The 16,097-nt window shown below is 37.4% G+C and overlaps 1 protein-coding gene across 1 annotated transcript in view; it reads right to left on the bottom strand.

The window, feature by feature from the left end:
* The window catches only part of SETD2 (SET domain containing 2), a 94,439-nt gene that overhangs the window by 33,115 nt on the left and 45,227 nt on the right, over nucleotides 1–16,097 (bottom strand). The window contains 1 exon segment of the mRNA XM_006893034.1: nucleotides 15,938–16,090. Within this exon segment, the coding sequence (XP_006893096.1) occupies nucleotides 15,938–16,090 (153 nt within the window).

Genomic DNA, 16,097 nt, shown 5'->3' with positions numbered 1-16,097 from the left:
ACAGAGCGGAGTTTAGGGCTGTTGTACACAGGGTCGCTATGAGTCGCAAGCGACTTGACAGCACATAACAACAACAAATAAACATTTTCTGCAATGCCTTCTGGGGCCTCTGGGTGTGACATCACTCCAAACAGACTTCCATAGTATAGGCTAATTTTATCAGAAAAAATACTCTTAAGGAGCTGCAACTACAATCCCAGAGGCACACGGTTCGAATCCACCAGATGCTCTGCCGGGGAAGAAGGGACTATCTCCTCCTGTACCAGTCAGATCTGATTTGACGGTACACTCACAAAAAAACAATAAAAGAAAAAAAAAGAAAAAATACTCTTATGAAATGTCACTGCTGTCTTCACATGGTTGCTTCACTTTTCAAGTTGCTACCAACCCCTCAGAGAGGCCTAAAAGATTTGTTTCATCAGTCTAGCGATTCTCTTTAGTATAATCCTATTTAAATTCTTTAGTGTACATGTGTTTCCCCCAATACACATACATACATGCTATGTTCACACTCTAGCAAAATTAATCCATAATGGCCAATACAATATTATTCTTTGCTGTATTTCTACTGCTGAGACCAGTGTCCAGCATATGCTCCATATCCAAATACTTACTAAATGAATCACCATGTTAAATTCTACCTCTAATCTATAGAAACCACCCCATACAGTGCTACATGTTCACTAAACTGCCACCATCAATCTCTTTCATCCCTGGTAAAAACACTTCTCATAGGTCTCACCTAAAACACAAATATTCTGTTTTCTAGGTCAGAATAAGTGTGCCTTGGCAGTATTTTTAAAGCTCTTCTAATACTTAGAAAAGGTTTCTGTTGGCCCATCATCCCTCTTTTGTCAAAGGCTCAAAACTGATCTTCAGGTCTGATAAACAATCAATCTCTGATAAGCTCATGAAGCACTAGTACAGCCAAAAGACCTTTATTGAGAATGTCTAAATGTCTTCTGAGATGGTTATAATATATGGACACAAAGACAGCATGATATGTAAAGATCTGGCTTGCTCAACTAGTATCTGCTTATCAATTATGTACTAAAAGGAAAATTAAGAAGCAACTATGTTTTGTATAAGAAAAACCAAAGAATTATTGAAGCCTTTGAATTGTGGTGTTGGCAAGGGCTAGTAGTCCTCATGCTCAGAATGACCTAAATAACAATCAAATCTGTCTTAGAAGTGTAGCTGGAATGCTCCTTAGAGGCAAAAAATAGTGAGGCTCTGTCTCATATACTATGGGCATATTATCAGGAGGGACCAATCCCTGAAAAGGACGTCAAGCATAGAGAAAAGAGGGTGAGAAAAGGAGGTCCTAAACAAGAAGAACTAACAGCAGCTACAACAATGGGCTGAAGCATATGAGTTTGTGAGGATGGTGTAGGATCAGGCAGGGTTTTGTTTTGCTGTACGTAATCAACTAGACTCAGTGGGACCAAACATAATTTACATGCTGTAATTGCTTTCAAGGAGTTCATTGATTGTAGGTATAATTTTATGATATGTTACATCTTTTCAGTGCATTTTCACAAGATCTTACATCACTAAGGGGGGACTGCTACTGTATCTATTATATACATGAATACTTCTCAGTGATGGGTTACACTGTGAGCTGTATATCAGAAATAGGATTCAAACACAGATCTGTCACTATCCCAAAGGGCATACTAACCACTATTACACTTACCTCTTAAGCACTCAGGAAAAAGAGAGTATACACCATCTCCTGATAGGCATGTACATACATTTTTAAGAATAAAAAGAAGGGAAATTAAAACTGGCTTGGTCCTTAGGAGGGAGAGCAGAGAAAGGTATCCTGAAGGACATGCACATTTGAACTGAAATATAAACATGACAGATGGACTGAAACACATGTATTCATCCTCATTCTAACACAAGGTGCTATGAGTCGATGCTGACACACAGTGACTGTAGTGGACAGAACAAAACTGCCCACAGGGTTTCCAAGAATGAATACTGAATGGAGCAGACAGTCTATTTCCTGAAGAGCAGCTAGTGGATTTGAACTATCAAGCACCTTTACAAGTATGGCTCTTCACTTAAAAAAGTATCTGCAGAAGATCAAATGATCAACAATTACCCGAAAGAAAAGATAAGAGAATTGGGAGACAAGGAAATGAAAGTACTGTAAATGGAATAACCAGATCACAATGAAAGAGCATGCCTGCAGTCTGTGAAAAATATAACTATGTCACTGAGCAACATGCAGAGAAATTATCAAATAGAATTCTAATTTTCTGTGTAAATTCTCAATTTTTTAAAAAAAACTTATCAGACTTTAATAGCAAGACTGAAAACTAGAAAATGAGGTTGTGAACATTTTATTGAAAGATTTAACTTCCAAAGAGAATTATATGATCTGACCAATAAAGACCAAAATTTTTTCAAATGTACATGGTTTTGAAATTTTTATCAAAAAATACTGAAAATGAAAAAAATGCTTTAGAGTTTCTTTCTTACTTTCTACAGTGTGCACTGCACCATATTAGATACTAAAAAAATCATCCTGAGAAAGTGATGGCAAGTAAATATAAAATATTACCTAGCTATTAGGACACTGCCCCCAAGTAAATTTATTACCTAGCTATTAAGATACACAACCCCAAACAAGCATACACACCTCATACAATCCCCGCTAGGTATTCAATAAAATCTTTGTAAAGTTTCACCTTGGTGGTAGTTGTTAAAAAATACATGAGAAAAAAAATTCTTGCAAAATATCTCAAAGTGTCTTTCAAACCAGTTATAATCTTGCATAAAAGTATCTCCCAATAACAAAGCCAGTAAAAGAATAGTTATCTGGAAATGACATTTTCAGAGGGAGGAATATAATAAACAATAGCAAATTTTTAATTATAAAGAAGAAAACAGTTTACAAATGAGTTACTGGGGAGATGATAAGGCTATTAATAGAACTGAACATAAGATGATGAACCAACTTGAAAAAGAAGATAATGTGCTTGACTATGAAGGGCAAATGGAGGAGAGAGCCAAGAGAAATGGGTAGCTGATAGCTGTTACAGTAGACTGACAAGAAAAAACCTGAGAGGAAAAAGTAGGTTACTCTGATAATAAAACTTTTAAAAAGAGAAAAGAAGAATATTTACACTTGATCCACACAATTGTTTTCTACCTCTTAATACACTTGAAAAAGTCACCAGCTACTAACAAGTCATTGTTGTTGGAAGAACTTCCAGAGGATTTTTAGTCAGTAAATCGCATGAGAGATCTCAAAGCAACTGGTGAATTGGAACAGCAAGCCTTTGGGGTTGCAGTACAGCTTCTCACCAATAGGTTAGAGCAGATCTACTGGAAGAGGCTTTCTTTCAGCAATCTCAGACAGAACACATCAGATATTTTGGGCTAAGCAGCACAACATTATAATTGTATTATTGTTCACTGAGCTGAAACTGACCCACAGCCGACCCCTTCAATGGCTTTTCAGAGTCCGTAAATTGCACAGGGGGAGACTGTCTACGCCTCTCCTGAGGAGCAGCCGGTGGATTTGGATTGCACCCCTTTGTCAGCAGCCTAACTCCTTTATTTACATATTTTCAAGCATCATTCATTATTTAACTTCCCAGGCAGTACTCTTAGTTGTTATTTTCATATATCTAAAGTTTTAAATTCATTTGTTTCTTTTATTTACAAAAAAATTCCATCTCCTAAAATCTACCATAATAATTTTATTAATCTTGATTTTTATCACATATCTCTCCATTGTTATCCTTCATCCTTTTGTACTTTGGCAGTACAAAATATTATCATTCTAGTGCTTGCTTCGGCAGCACATATACGAAAAATAATTATCATTCTGGAGATTGTTATAAATCAGTATAACTTCCAAAGTCACAGATGACATAATTGTGTTCTATAGAAAAGACAATTCTGTAAAATCTGTTTTGGTTCTTTGGAAAAACAGGTAAGCCCCTTGCCCTAGTTTTCAAACCCAGTTTGTTACTAATCCAGTAGTTTTGTTACTTATGTTCAGGTTAAAGATTACGGAATGAGCAATAAGCAACTATTGGTTTGGTATTTTTTTAAAATAAATTATTTTTAGGGGAGCTCTGGTGGCCTAGTGGCAAGAAGCTGCACTGCAATCCCAGAGACATGCGGTTCAAATCCACCAGAAGCTCGCCGGAGGAGGAGGGACAATCTCCGCCTGTACCAGTCAGATCCGATTTGATGGTACTTACACACAAATAATAAAAATAAAAATTATTTTTGTGTGTGCGTACTGTCAAATCGGATCTGAGTGGTATAGGATGAGACTGTCCCTCCTTATTGAGCAGAGCATCTGGTGGATTCGAAACACGCACCTCTGAGTTTGCAGGTTTGATATTTCTGCAGCCTCCTCTGTGGTGGGTTTATTTTTTGTACCTTGCAGGAACTGGACAATAGACTTATGCAAGTGAAGTGACTATATTCTACTGTGCACATGGAGTGTCTACGGCCTTTAAAGAGTGGATTTGTTGTTCAAGACAGTTTGTTGTTTCAGGGAAAGGGTTCACTCATTTATTGTCATCAGAGTTGACTCTCCTGCAGATTTTCAGAGCCTGTGGTCAATTGCAATAGAGGTTATGCTGCTTATCTTTCTCTCAGAGTGACCTGTGGAAGAGAACCACCAGAGATATCCCCTTTGGGGTAACAGTGCGACTCCCTATAGACTTTGGCCTCAGGTTTCATCTGTCTGGGAGCGCTAGTCCTGGACACTGACAGAGGGGGTACTGTGATGTTCCCTGCCCTTCAAAGGCAGCCAACCACACAGAAGTTGGCAGACAAAAGCAAAAGGAAGAGGTGAGAAGAACCAGAGAAAGAGGCGACAAAAGCTCTCCTAAAAGAACTTTAACATGGGTCAAAGACTACAACACAGAAGACAATGAGGGTGAGAAGAAGTCCTGTGTCAGAACTGAGGCAAAAGACAAAGAATAGTTCTTAATAGCTGAGTTCACAGAGGCTGAAGTCAAGGGACCTCTCCTAAAGAAGCTAAGAAGAGCTGTGCAGGGTCCAGAGAAGGGCCTGATTGCTGGCATAGCCCACAGGAATGAGAGGGCTGTCCTGCAGTGAAGAAGGGAGGGGAATGTACCTTTCACTTTGGGGAAGGCTTCCAGACTTTGCATACATGCTTTCTAATTCTGAATCATAGCCTGCTGATCCTGATTCTGAATTGTATATTATTACTTTGTTAATAAATCGTTTAACTCTGATTACTGCCTATGAGTTTTATGTAACCACTGCAACAAATTAGAGAATGCAGGAGAGAAGTGCAATGGGAGGGACAGTTGATGTCAGAATTGGCAGAAAGGTTGCCACAAGAAAAGTTTAAGAAGACAGGAAACAGCAAAAGCTGGCAAGGGTATGGAGAGAATGGAACACTTAAATATGTTGGTGGGAATGTAAAATGGAGCCAATCATTATGGAAAGGAGTTTGGAGCTTCCTTAGAAAACTGGGAATAGAAATAGCATTTGATTCAGCAATCCTACTACAAGTGTATACAGCAAAGAAACGAGTTGCCACATGAACACATAGCTGCATACTCAAGTTCACTACAGCATTACATGTAATAGCCAAGAGATGGAAACAATCCACATGTCCATCAATGAATGAATGGTTCAAGAAACTACTTTATTTAGGTAAGAGTATTGTGCAAAATTAAAGAATGATAGGAATCTCTGGGCTGGTGGTACAGAATGGTGTTGCCAACCTAAAGGCCCATGGTTTGAATCCAGCAGCTGCTCTGGGGAGGAAGATGGGAAAACTTCTGTGTGATTTACTGCCTTTGAAAACCTACTAGAGGTTCAGGTATGTATTGGATCCAACACCCTAGCGCACAACAACAAAGGATTTATGAAGCACTGCACTGGACAAATCTAGAGGAAACTATATTAAGTGATATAAGTCAGTCACAAAAGACCAATTTATGGTATAAGACCACTTTTATAAAAAATAAAGGAAAGGCTTCCACACAGAATCATTTTTGTTTGATTACGTGGGAAAGGCAGTGAGGGAGAGGGGGGAAAATGAACAACAACTAAACTGGGTGAAAAAAGAACTTCTATAATTGGATAAGGTTATTTATCAAAAACCTAACACAAGCACTATACTTAAGGGTGAAAGTGTATTCTCTTTAAGATATAATTTCTGTCAAAATCATAAGCGGATTAAAGAAATGGAAGATTTGGAAAGTGTTGAAAGATTTTTTCAGTAAAGAAAACCGCTGACAAGAAGTTGACAATTTTTAAAAAATTATCATTTTTTTTCTATTTGACAGAAAACTCTTAATAAGCTGAATGTTTTGGCATCAATTGAAACTTACGATCCTATAGGACTGAACAGAACTGCCTGGTAGTTTCAAAAGTTGTTAACTTTGCAGAGGCAGACTGCTGTATCTTTCACTCTAGGTGTGGTTAAAGGTTTTGAACTTCAGTTAGCAGCCAAGTGCTACAAAAACTACTGCTGTTAGGTGCTATCAAGTCAAACACAACATATAGCAACCCTATGAACAAAAGCTCTAAACCCAGTCCTGTTCTTTGCCATCCTCACATTTCCTGACACACAATACCCATTGCAGCAGTCACTGTGTCAATCCACCTAGTTGAGGGTCTTCCTCTCCTTCACAGACCCGCCACCTTTCCCAACATCATGTCCCTCTCCAAGGAATAGCACCTCTTAGCAACATGTTCAAAGTGTGTGTGGCGAAGCCTCATCATTCTTGCCTCCAAAGAGCAGTCTGGCTGCATCATCTCCAAGACATATCTGTTCCTTCTCTTTCCTGTCCAGGGAATGTTCAGTACTCTTCTTCACCACCATAGCTCAAAGGCATCATTTCTTTTTCTGTAATCCTTATTCACTTTCCAGTGAAATGCACAGCTAGTAATCAGAAAGACTATGGCCTGAAGGATTAATGTCAGTCCTCAAACTGACATCGCTACTCCTCAATAATTTAGAAAGGTCCTGAACTGTGGATTTTGCCAGTGCAATGCATCTCCTCATTTCCTGACTGCTGGTACAAAGGGTGTTAATTGTGGATCCAAGCAAGATGAAGCTATTGACAGTTTCAACCTCCTCTCCATGCATCATGACACTGCCTACTGGTTCCGTGGTAAGAATTTTTGTTTTCTTGATATTGAGACTCAATCCATGCTGAAGGCTGCATTCCTTGATCTTCTGCAACAAGTGCTTCAAGTCCTCCTCACATTCAGCAAGCAAGGCTGTGTCATCTGCATAATGCAGGTTATTGATGAGTCTCTCTCCATTCCTGATGCCACATTCCTTTTTATAGAGTCCAGCTTCTTGGATGATTTGCTCTAGATATAAACTGAACAAGTATGGAGAGAGAATACAACCCTGACACACTCCCTTCCCAATTCCAAACCATGTAGTGCTCCCCTGCTCCATCCACACAACAGCCTCCTGATCCAGGTAGAGGTTCCACATGAGCACAATCAAGTGCTCTGGGATTCCCATTCTCCTCAATGTCAGCCACAACTTGTCATGATCCATACAGTCAAGTGTTTTTGCGTAGTAAATAAAGCACCAACAGTCATTATTCTAGTATTCCTTACTTTCAGCCAGGATCTGTCTAACACCAGCAATACTACTAACCAGGACAAAAACAACATCAAAAGAATAAAAGAGGCTACAATTATGAGCAGAAAATACAGAAACTCAACATAATGAAAATAAGCTAAAATTGATCAGTATTTGGATAATGTTATTTAGAAAAATTAACCATCACTTTATACTTATTCAGGTGCTGTGGTTGGTGTGTGATTTTTTTACAAGAGTGTCAACACCATCCAGAGAGAAAAGAAGTATCTTCAACAACCGGTTCTGGGACAACTAAATAATCTCATGTTAAATAATAAAATTGGACCCTAACTCACAGTATAGACAATCATTAGCTCAAGACATCTCAAAGACCTAAGTATAACACTAAAATACAGGAATAAACACTCATGAATTGGTATTTGATAATGGATTCTCAGATGACTGCAAAATAATCACAAAGAATGGAAGAAAATTGGGCCCTTATCACACACCACATACAATCACTAATTTTTCTCTTGGAGAGAAAATCTTTTTAACAAACCCAGTGCTGTGAATAACAAACCTACAATCACTGACCTTACAGTGAACAGCCACGTGCTAAACTGAAATACCTCCAAGTTAATAAGGAGTTGCTCACGCTTTTTAAGTCATCTAAACAGTCTTCCAAATTTCTTGGCAGAGACTAGTCAGCATGTCCAAGGCTGCATCTGTTTGTTGAAACACCTTAATTGGTTATTTTTCAATTCCTGGGGCCTTATTTTTTGCCAATGCTTTTAATACGGTTTGAAGTTCTTCTTTAGCACTGGTTCTTGATCATACATTACTTCCTGAAATAGTTCAATGTTCACAAATTCTTTTTGGTATAGTGACTCTGTATAATTCCTTTTATATTTTTTTTAATTGAGATTTTAATGAAAGTTTAAAAAGAACTTGGATTTGTGTTCATTCACTGATGTACATTTTCTTCCATGCCCCCACCAGCTTTTTTTTTTAAAAAGTTCTTTCGTTGTTATACAGTCGTCATCTCACCACCCACCAGCCACTTTACTATGCAGCTCTTATTCTAGACTCTTGTCATGTTAGTAATACATACTCATACATTCCTTTTATATAGTTCTCTTCTGTTTCAATGCCATATATATTATTTGTCCCCTCTTCTCTTAATTTCTCCCCAATCCCCGTGTCAGTCCTGTTTTATAACAGTGGCATTATGCAGTATTTGTCCTTTTGTGACTGAGATATCTCACTCAGCATAATGTCCTCCATGGTCATCCATTTTGTGTATTATTTCATGAGTTCTTTGTTTTTCAGTGCTGCATAATATTCCATGTGTAAATATACCAGAGCTTCTCTATCCATTCATATGTTGATGGGCACTTGGGTTGTTTCCAATTCTTTGCTATTGTGAACAAAGCTGCAATAAACATGGGTGTGCATATATCTGCTTGCATGGCAGTTCTGGTTTCTCTAGGGTATAGTCTCAATATGGAATTGGTGGGTCAAAACAGTGTATCTATTTCCAACTTATTTTCTAAATTTTAAAAAAAATTTTTTTTCAGTGTGTATTGTCAAATCGGATCCAACTGGTACAGCTTCTTGAAGAAATGGCTTATTCTATGGTTAGGAAAGGGAAAACCAAAGTACAAGGTGAGCTCAGAAAGCTCAATGGAGACATGTCAAAGGGACAAGGACGTCAACTTTCACTGGTCAAATATGGTGCAATTTAAGCAACAAGTAACAACATAATCATCAAACAGCCCACCAAATTAACTAAGAATTCATGAATGTATGCTAGTATAAATCAATGAAAAAACAAAACAGGACATTAGTGAAACCTCTAGGTTGTGGTAAGAATGCTGACCAATAAACATAAAAGGTGGTTTAAAAAAAAAGATTTCAAAATCACCATTTGGTAACCACAGTAGTAATGATCAAACAAATTATTAGATGCTAAAAGCAGGAGATAAAATCGGATGAAAAAGAGAATGACTATAGAGTAAAAGTTGTTCTCCATGTGATTTTTAAAAAGTAGTCTATCCTTTTTTAAAAAAACATGAAACTCCTTAAAGATAAAGATTACAAAACAGTGGTCTAGTGGTTAAGGAGCTGCACTACAATCCCAAAGGCATGCAGTTCAAATCCACCAGCAGCTCCGAGGGAGAAAGATAGGGAATCTCATCTCATGCAATTAAAACAGACTCTGAAAACCTGTTGGGAGGGTCAGCTAAGGGTTGGTTCTGACTTGATGATGGTACACAATAACAACAACAAAGAGACATATTTGGACCAGAGACATTTTTGCTTTTGCTACAGGAGGCTTGTTTAAACAACTGGCAAAATTTTTGTAAGATTTGTTCATTAGATAATGATAATAATCATGTTAATGTAAATTACTGATTTTTGTTAAATATATTACAGTTAAACGAGGGACAAAGGTACATCGCATCTGTAAATTACTTTCACAAAATTTAGGAAATAAGTGTAAGCAGGATAAAGAAAATTAGGGTCTGATAAAAGAATCTGAATATTCATTCAAAAAAAATTTTGCCATTTCTAAGTATAAAATTGCCTCAGAATTAAAAGACAGACTAAAAAATTGTATATAGCCTCAATATAACTGGATATAAAATGAGATTAATGCCACTGCTATGTGTTTCTGATGCTGTCAATCTCAACGAGAGAAGACTGCCTCTCTTCTTCCCCCTAGATAGGTGGTGAATTCAAACGGCGGACCTTTTGGTTAGCAACACAACTAGCTGTGCACTTTGGCCCCTGGAGCTAGTTAAAAAAATCTCACTGCTTTTGTGTTGGAACTCACTCACAACTGACCTTCAGATTTTCAGAGGCTGTAAGTCACGCAGGAGACTGTCACTCCTTCTCCTGCAGAGCAGCTAGTGGAGTTGAACGGCTTGACAAACTGGGTTGGCAGTACAAGCAGCTACTGCCTAGGCCACCAGAGATCCCTGAAAACTAGATCAGACAGCCTTTATCTACATAAGAAAAATCTCTTTCAGTTTGGACTGACTTAATCATGGTCCTGAGGAACTGTTTTCCCCAACAATGTATTCTAGCCCAGTAATTTAAAAAATATAATCTGCCACTTCTCTGGTAATTATTTATTACTTAAAATTATGTTTCCCTAAGCAAACTCAAGATGTTTTGTTTTTCTAAATAACTTCATGGGCAATAAAGACAGGATCATTGTCTTTCAGTTCAGTTGTCAATGTCATCAAGTCAGAACCAACTCACAGTTGATCCTCTAGTGGGTTTCCAAAGCTGTAAATTGCACAGGAGGAGTGTGTCTCTCTAGCTCCCACAGAACCACCAGTGGATTTGATTTGCTAGAATGACTTGTCCTTTGGATTAAGAGCACAAGTTTCTATGGACTATGTCACCAGAGCTTCCTCTCATGTCTTAGTTGTTCGTTGTTATGGGCCGTCCAGTTGGAACCAACCCATAGCTGACCATCCAGCAGGTTTTCAGACAGTAAATCACTAGGGAAGAGACTGTCCACCTTTCTTCCGCAGAGCATCTGGTAGAATGAACCAAGTGCCATCTTGTTGGCAGCGCAGCTCCTTACCACTAGAGCTCACCCAAGAGAGGTAAGTGTCAAAATAATGATATTCAAAATCAAAATGTTTAGAGCAGCCAGGTTCTGTGTTTAATATTTTAGATCAGGTAGTGGAAAACTTTTATAAAATGCAACACAGCAAATTATCTTAGGCATTGTGAGCCATCAAGTCTCCATCAAAACTACTCAACTTTGCTACTGTAGTACAAAAATAGCCACAAACAACATGTGGCTATCTTCCAATACAACTTTTGTATGAAAACTGGCTGTTGTTCGGATGACTTTTCTCCTCTGCTTTACATGAAAATATTTATTCAATAATAATAAAACCGAATACTAGGAGCTCTGGTGGCCTAGTGGCAAGAAGCTGCACTGCAATCCTGAAGGCGTGTAGTCTGAATTCATCATACGCTCGGTGAGGCAACTTCCTGTGCCAGTCAGATCCAATTCAATGGTACACAACAACAACAAAAGTTTAATTACTGAAATAAAGTATAATAACAAAATTTTTAAAAGAATAAACATTTAAAATACACTTTAAAATCTACCAGAGGCTCTGCTGGAGACGGAGGGACAATCTTCTCCTATACCAGTCAGATCCAATTTGACAGTACACACACACAAAAATAATAAAAATTTAAAAATACATTAAAAAAAAAAAGGACACTAGTAACTTTTGCCTTTTGGCAGGCGAGATACTAATTTTGAAGAAAATACTTCAAAAACTTCAATGTATCATTATTTAACCCAACTTCCTTTGGGAACAATTCTGATTAAAAGCCCAATGCTCTAACAACTGAGCTACCCAGATTCCTACCTGCCTTGTGAATAATTCTGAATTTTAAATTTTTTTAAAAAAGCAATGCTCCTATGGAGACTATAGATACAGAGTAATCCTATATTAATCTATTGTGGATTTGGAAACTAATCATGGAAACCCAAGAAAGCTAACTTTTATCTTGAAATACTATGTAGCAGATTTCACAGAGTATTAATTAGTGAGGAACTAAAAGTCTAAGCAGTGGCTCAAAACTTCTTAGTTAGGTAATTATGCTTTATTCTATTTATTCATGAGTGAAATTTCTACTAGACAAATCATGTTTAATTAAGAATAATATCTTGAGATAAAGATGAAATCAGAAAATAGTTATCACTGAGTAGAGCTTAATTTACTACACTTAAGGAATGTCTACTAAATCATTGGATGTAGGTTAAATGGAAACCACTCAGACTCCATTAAAAACAAAGATGCATATATCTGCCAAGTGTTCATAAGAGCAGCTCTGGAATCACTAGCCATATAACCACTTTGTGGTGTTTAGTGGCATTTAAGGCTGCCAATTTAATGAGAACCTTACCTCTTCTTCTCATGATCCAAATGAATGAAGATACTTCCAGTCATCTTACAATTAATTCTCACTTGTAACCCAGTATTTTGCCCTGTGAAGTCTGAGGTATATTTTCAGTATAAGGGATGGTGGTGTACAACAATTTCTTTTGCAAACAAAAATATACACACATGTCTATGATGAATATGTACCTGTAAAACTTACTCATGAATATGAATACATGATCATGTGAAGCGATGTATTAGGTAGTGCTCATTGTTGATGTCTATTTCAGGAGTCAAAACATGTAAGCCTTGTGGAGGAGCCACGGCAGTGGTCCTGTGTATATAGGTATAGAAAAAGTAGCTCACTTAAGTCTTTCTCGCCTGGAGTCGGGATTTTTCCCCAGAAGGACATCCATTGTCGGCAATGGACGCACCACCAAAATAATGCCGGCGCCAGTGAGTTAACCACCTCTCTCCTCTTTTCACCTATCATATTTTTCATGCATCATCCAGCTTCCCCAACCATCTTCCTGTTTCTTCACAGAATGCACGCTAGGTTCTTGTTTTTCTTCAGCACGAAGTTGAAAATGGAGTTGAGAAAAGGAGACACATGGTCAGCTGGTGATGTTAACAAGCTCCTTGCTGCCCTGAGAAGCTAGATGGAAATGGTTCAAGTTACAAGGGAGATCATCACCAGATCTTGGAGGACAAAGAGTAATTCACGAAGCTCTACCCTTCCCTCCCACCTTCCTTCATTTACTAATGATGCCTACTGTATGCCTTCACAGCAAACCCAAGATTATTAAACCTCTTAATTCATCACTCCAGTGAGCAGAAAGGCCAAGTAGAATACATATTTCACAACATTATGGTGGTCTCGTATCAAGAAGATCTCAAGTGGCTAACAGGCATAATTTTAGATTTTCTTTATTATTTTTATTTTTGTGTGCGTGTACCGTCAAATCAGATCTGACTGGTACAGGAGGAGATTGTCCCTCCTTCCCCAGCAGAGCATCTGGTGGATTCAAACCGTTCGCCTCTGGGATTGTAGTTGCAGCTCCTTGCCACTAGGCCACCAGAGCTCCCAGATTTTCTTTTTTTAACTTAACCATTTTTTTAAAAAAGATCCTGGAATTAAAGACAAGAAACTAACATACAGCATAGCAAAAGGTTGGTTGACTAAGTAATTTTCTTTTCAGCCAGTGTTTATTTGACTCAATATATAGGTGAAAAATCAGACAGAAGTAGTTAACTCATTCAATGCCGGGACAGTGTGAATATATAGTAACCACATCAGATCAATGTGTTTCTCTAAAACGTATTCAAATTATGGGATCTGGGTTTCAGACTTCTGGATAAATGCTACCTAACTTCTGGATAAATGCCACCTAACTTTTTCCACATCAGAGTCATGGTAAATGTTAACCAGAATGACACATGATTTAAAAAACCTCAGCACCAATGTGTAACAAAAATCAAAGTATACAGTCAAAGGTATTTTTCAGGAATGCAGTGCTATATGTATAATGATTCCAGAGCAAAGTAAAGTTTGACGAAGAAATGAGTAATTTAAGTGTAAAAAACCTTTAAACTCCAAGTCAAAAGCATCATCAAGCTACAGAGTACTGTGACACTGCTCTGATCTTTTAGAAAGAATGGGAAGAATAAGAAGGGGAAGAAATAATTTGGCTTATATATATCTCAAGCGAGTAACTCATACCATTACAGTCATAGAAAATACCATTTTTTTTTTAAATTTTAAAACTTATCTAGATAATAAACACACAGGGTTTTCAGAGATGGTTAGTAGTTGTTAGGTCCTGTCGAGTATGACTCATAGTCATCCTATGAACTTACTATCTTTCAGAGATTAAGATAATTATATATTTTTCACATTTTAAAAATGAATGTTAACAGAATTTTCTGTTAAACACAAAACTGATCTGAGTTCTCCAATCCCATTTTCCCTTTATAAAATCATGGCTTTTCCATGTCTACCAATATAAATGCCTCTGGTTTTACTTTCCTTACTGAGCCATTGTCAGGCACTCACTCCCATCACCCTCCAAACATGCAGGGCCTTCTTCCAGGGACTCCTGAGCACTCAAACAGCAAGCCCTAGGTGAAATGTGGTTCACCAGGTGATTGCCACAGTATTTCCCCAAGTACTGTAATTCTGATCCTTAGGTTTTACATAATTTGTATCATAAATATACTCTTTCTCCTTACATTTATAAAAAAATCTAGGCTTAATAAAATATAATGTGGTTGAGTTATGCTAACTGGACGTAACATGAAAATGTAGCAATAGGAAAACCAGAGTTGAAACCACACCAAACTTAAAGAAGACTCTCAACACAGCAAATTACAAATGTTGGAAGCAAGCATACTGCACACACCATCAACTATTCATTTTGTTCCATGTAAGGTCAGTACCATCTCAGTCAAATCTCATCATCTAACAGTATGACTGACTTTTGTGGTCATAACTGAGGGTAGAGGTTGTTCAAGGGTTCATCCTACAGGAACAGGAGATATGGCTGTTGGACTTCCGGCAGAAGAAAGGAGAAGCCGAAAATAAAAGCCAAAAGAAAACCCTTTTCAAATAAGGCGCTCACGACCAGTATCCCAAGTTCAGATTACAGATGGTAGAAATGCACCACTTCTCCTTGTTATTCACTCCTGGATTTAACCCAGACTGGATTTGAAACAAAGCCAAGTATGCATTTCTAAGTATAATTTTTAATCATAAGTTATATATGCATTAGTAATAAGGGTTCCAGAACTCTTATTTTTTTCTTTTTTTAGAAAACATCAAGGAAGTAGAATATCTTCCAAAGAAATGAACATTTTAAAAGTAGCTTATGAAAGAAATAGTAACAATATCCACAATTTTGTAAGTTGCTTTTCTAGACTAGAAACTTTCAATTATTCTTTTAAATGAGTTGTTAATTAACTTTATTCCTTAATGGTTTATTTCCAGTACAGAACAGAATCTTAAGTTTGTTACTTAAAAAAAAACACGTTTTATTATTTTTGTGTGTGTGTACCTTCGGATCGTATCTGACTGGCACAGGAGACTGCCCCTCCTCCAGCAGAGCCTCTGGTGGATTCAAACCGTTCACCTTTGGGATTGCAGCACAAATTCTTGCCACTAGGCCACCAGAGTTCTACTTAAAATTTTTTTTTAATTTTGGCATGAAGAGAACCTGTACATCTAAAGTAATTATTGTAACACATTTTCTGAGTAAAAAAAGGATCCATTTGTATAAGCGTGGCTTAGTAGGACTCTTGTGAAGGATGAAAGGATGTGTGAATGTAGAATCAAAGGACACTAAATGGCTATTTTTCAGAAATACATATTACTAGAGAACTATGTATTTAAACTTAGGGCTGTTGAATTCTAAATTTGATAAATTCAAGTTAAAATGAATAAAAATTGTTTTCTTACCTTTAAATCTTTCCAACTGTCCAGGAGCTTGGTGGCCAAATCACTTATATCCACTGTTTTATCTGGCTGCTCCTGGCTCCTTTCACTCTCCACATCAGATACACCCTCCTCTTCATCTTGTGATGGTGTTTCTTCGGCAATAGGTTCTTCTAGCTTTGTG

This window comes from Elephantulus edwardii, unplaced genomic scaffold, assembly GCF_000299155.1.
Source record: "Elephantulus edwardii isolate Elephantulus edwardi_28Jun2011 unplaced genomic scaffold, EleEdw1.0 scaffold00121, whole genome shotgun sequence".
Classification (NCBI taxonomy): Eukaryota; Metazoa; Chordata; class Mammalia; order Macroscelidea; family Macroscelididae; genus Elephantulus; species Elephantulus edwardii.
This window is presented reverse-complemented; position numbering and strand designations above follow the sequence as displayed.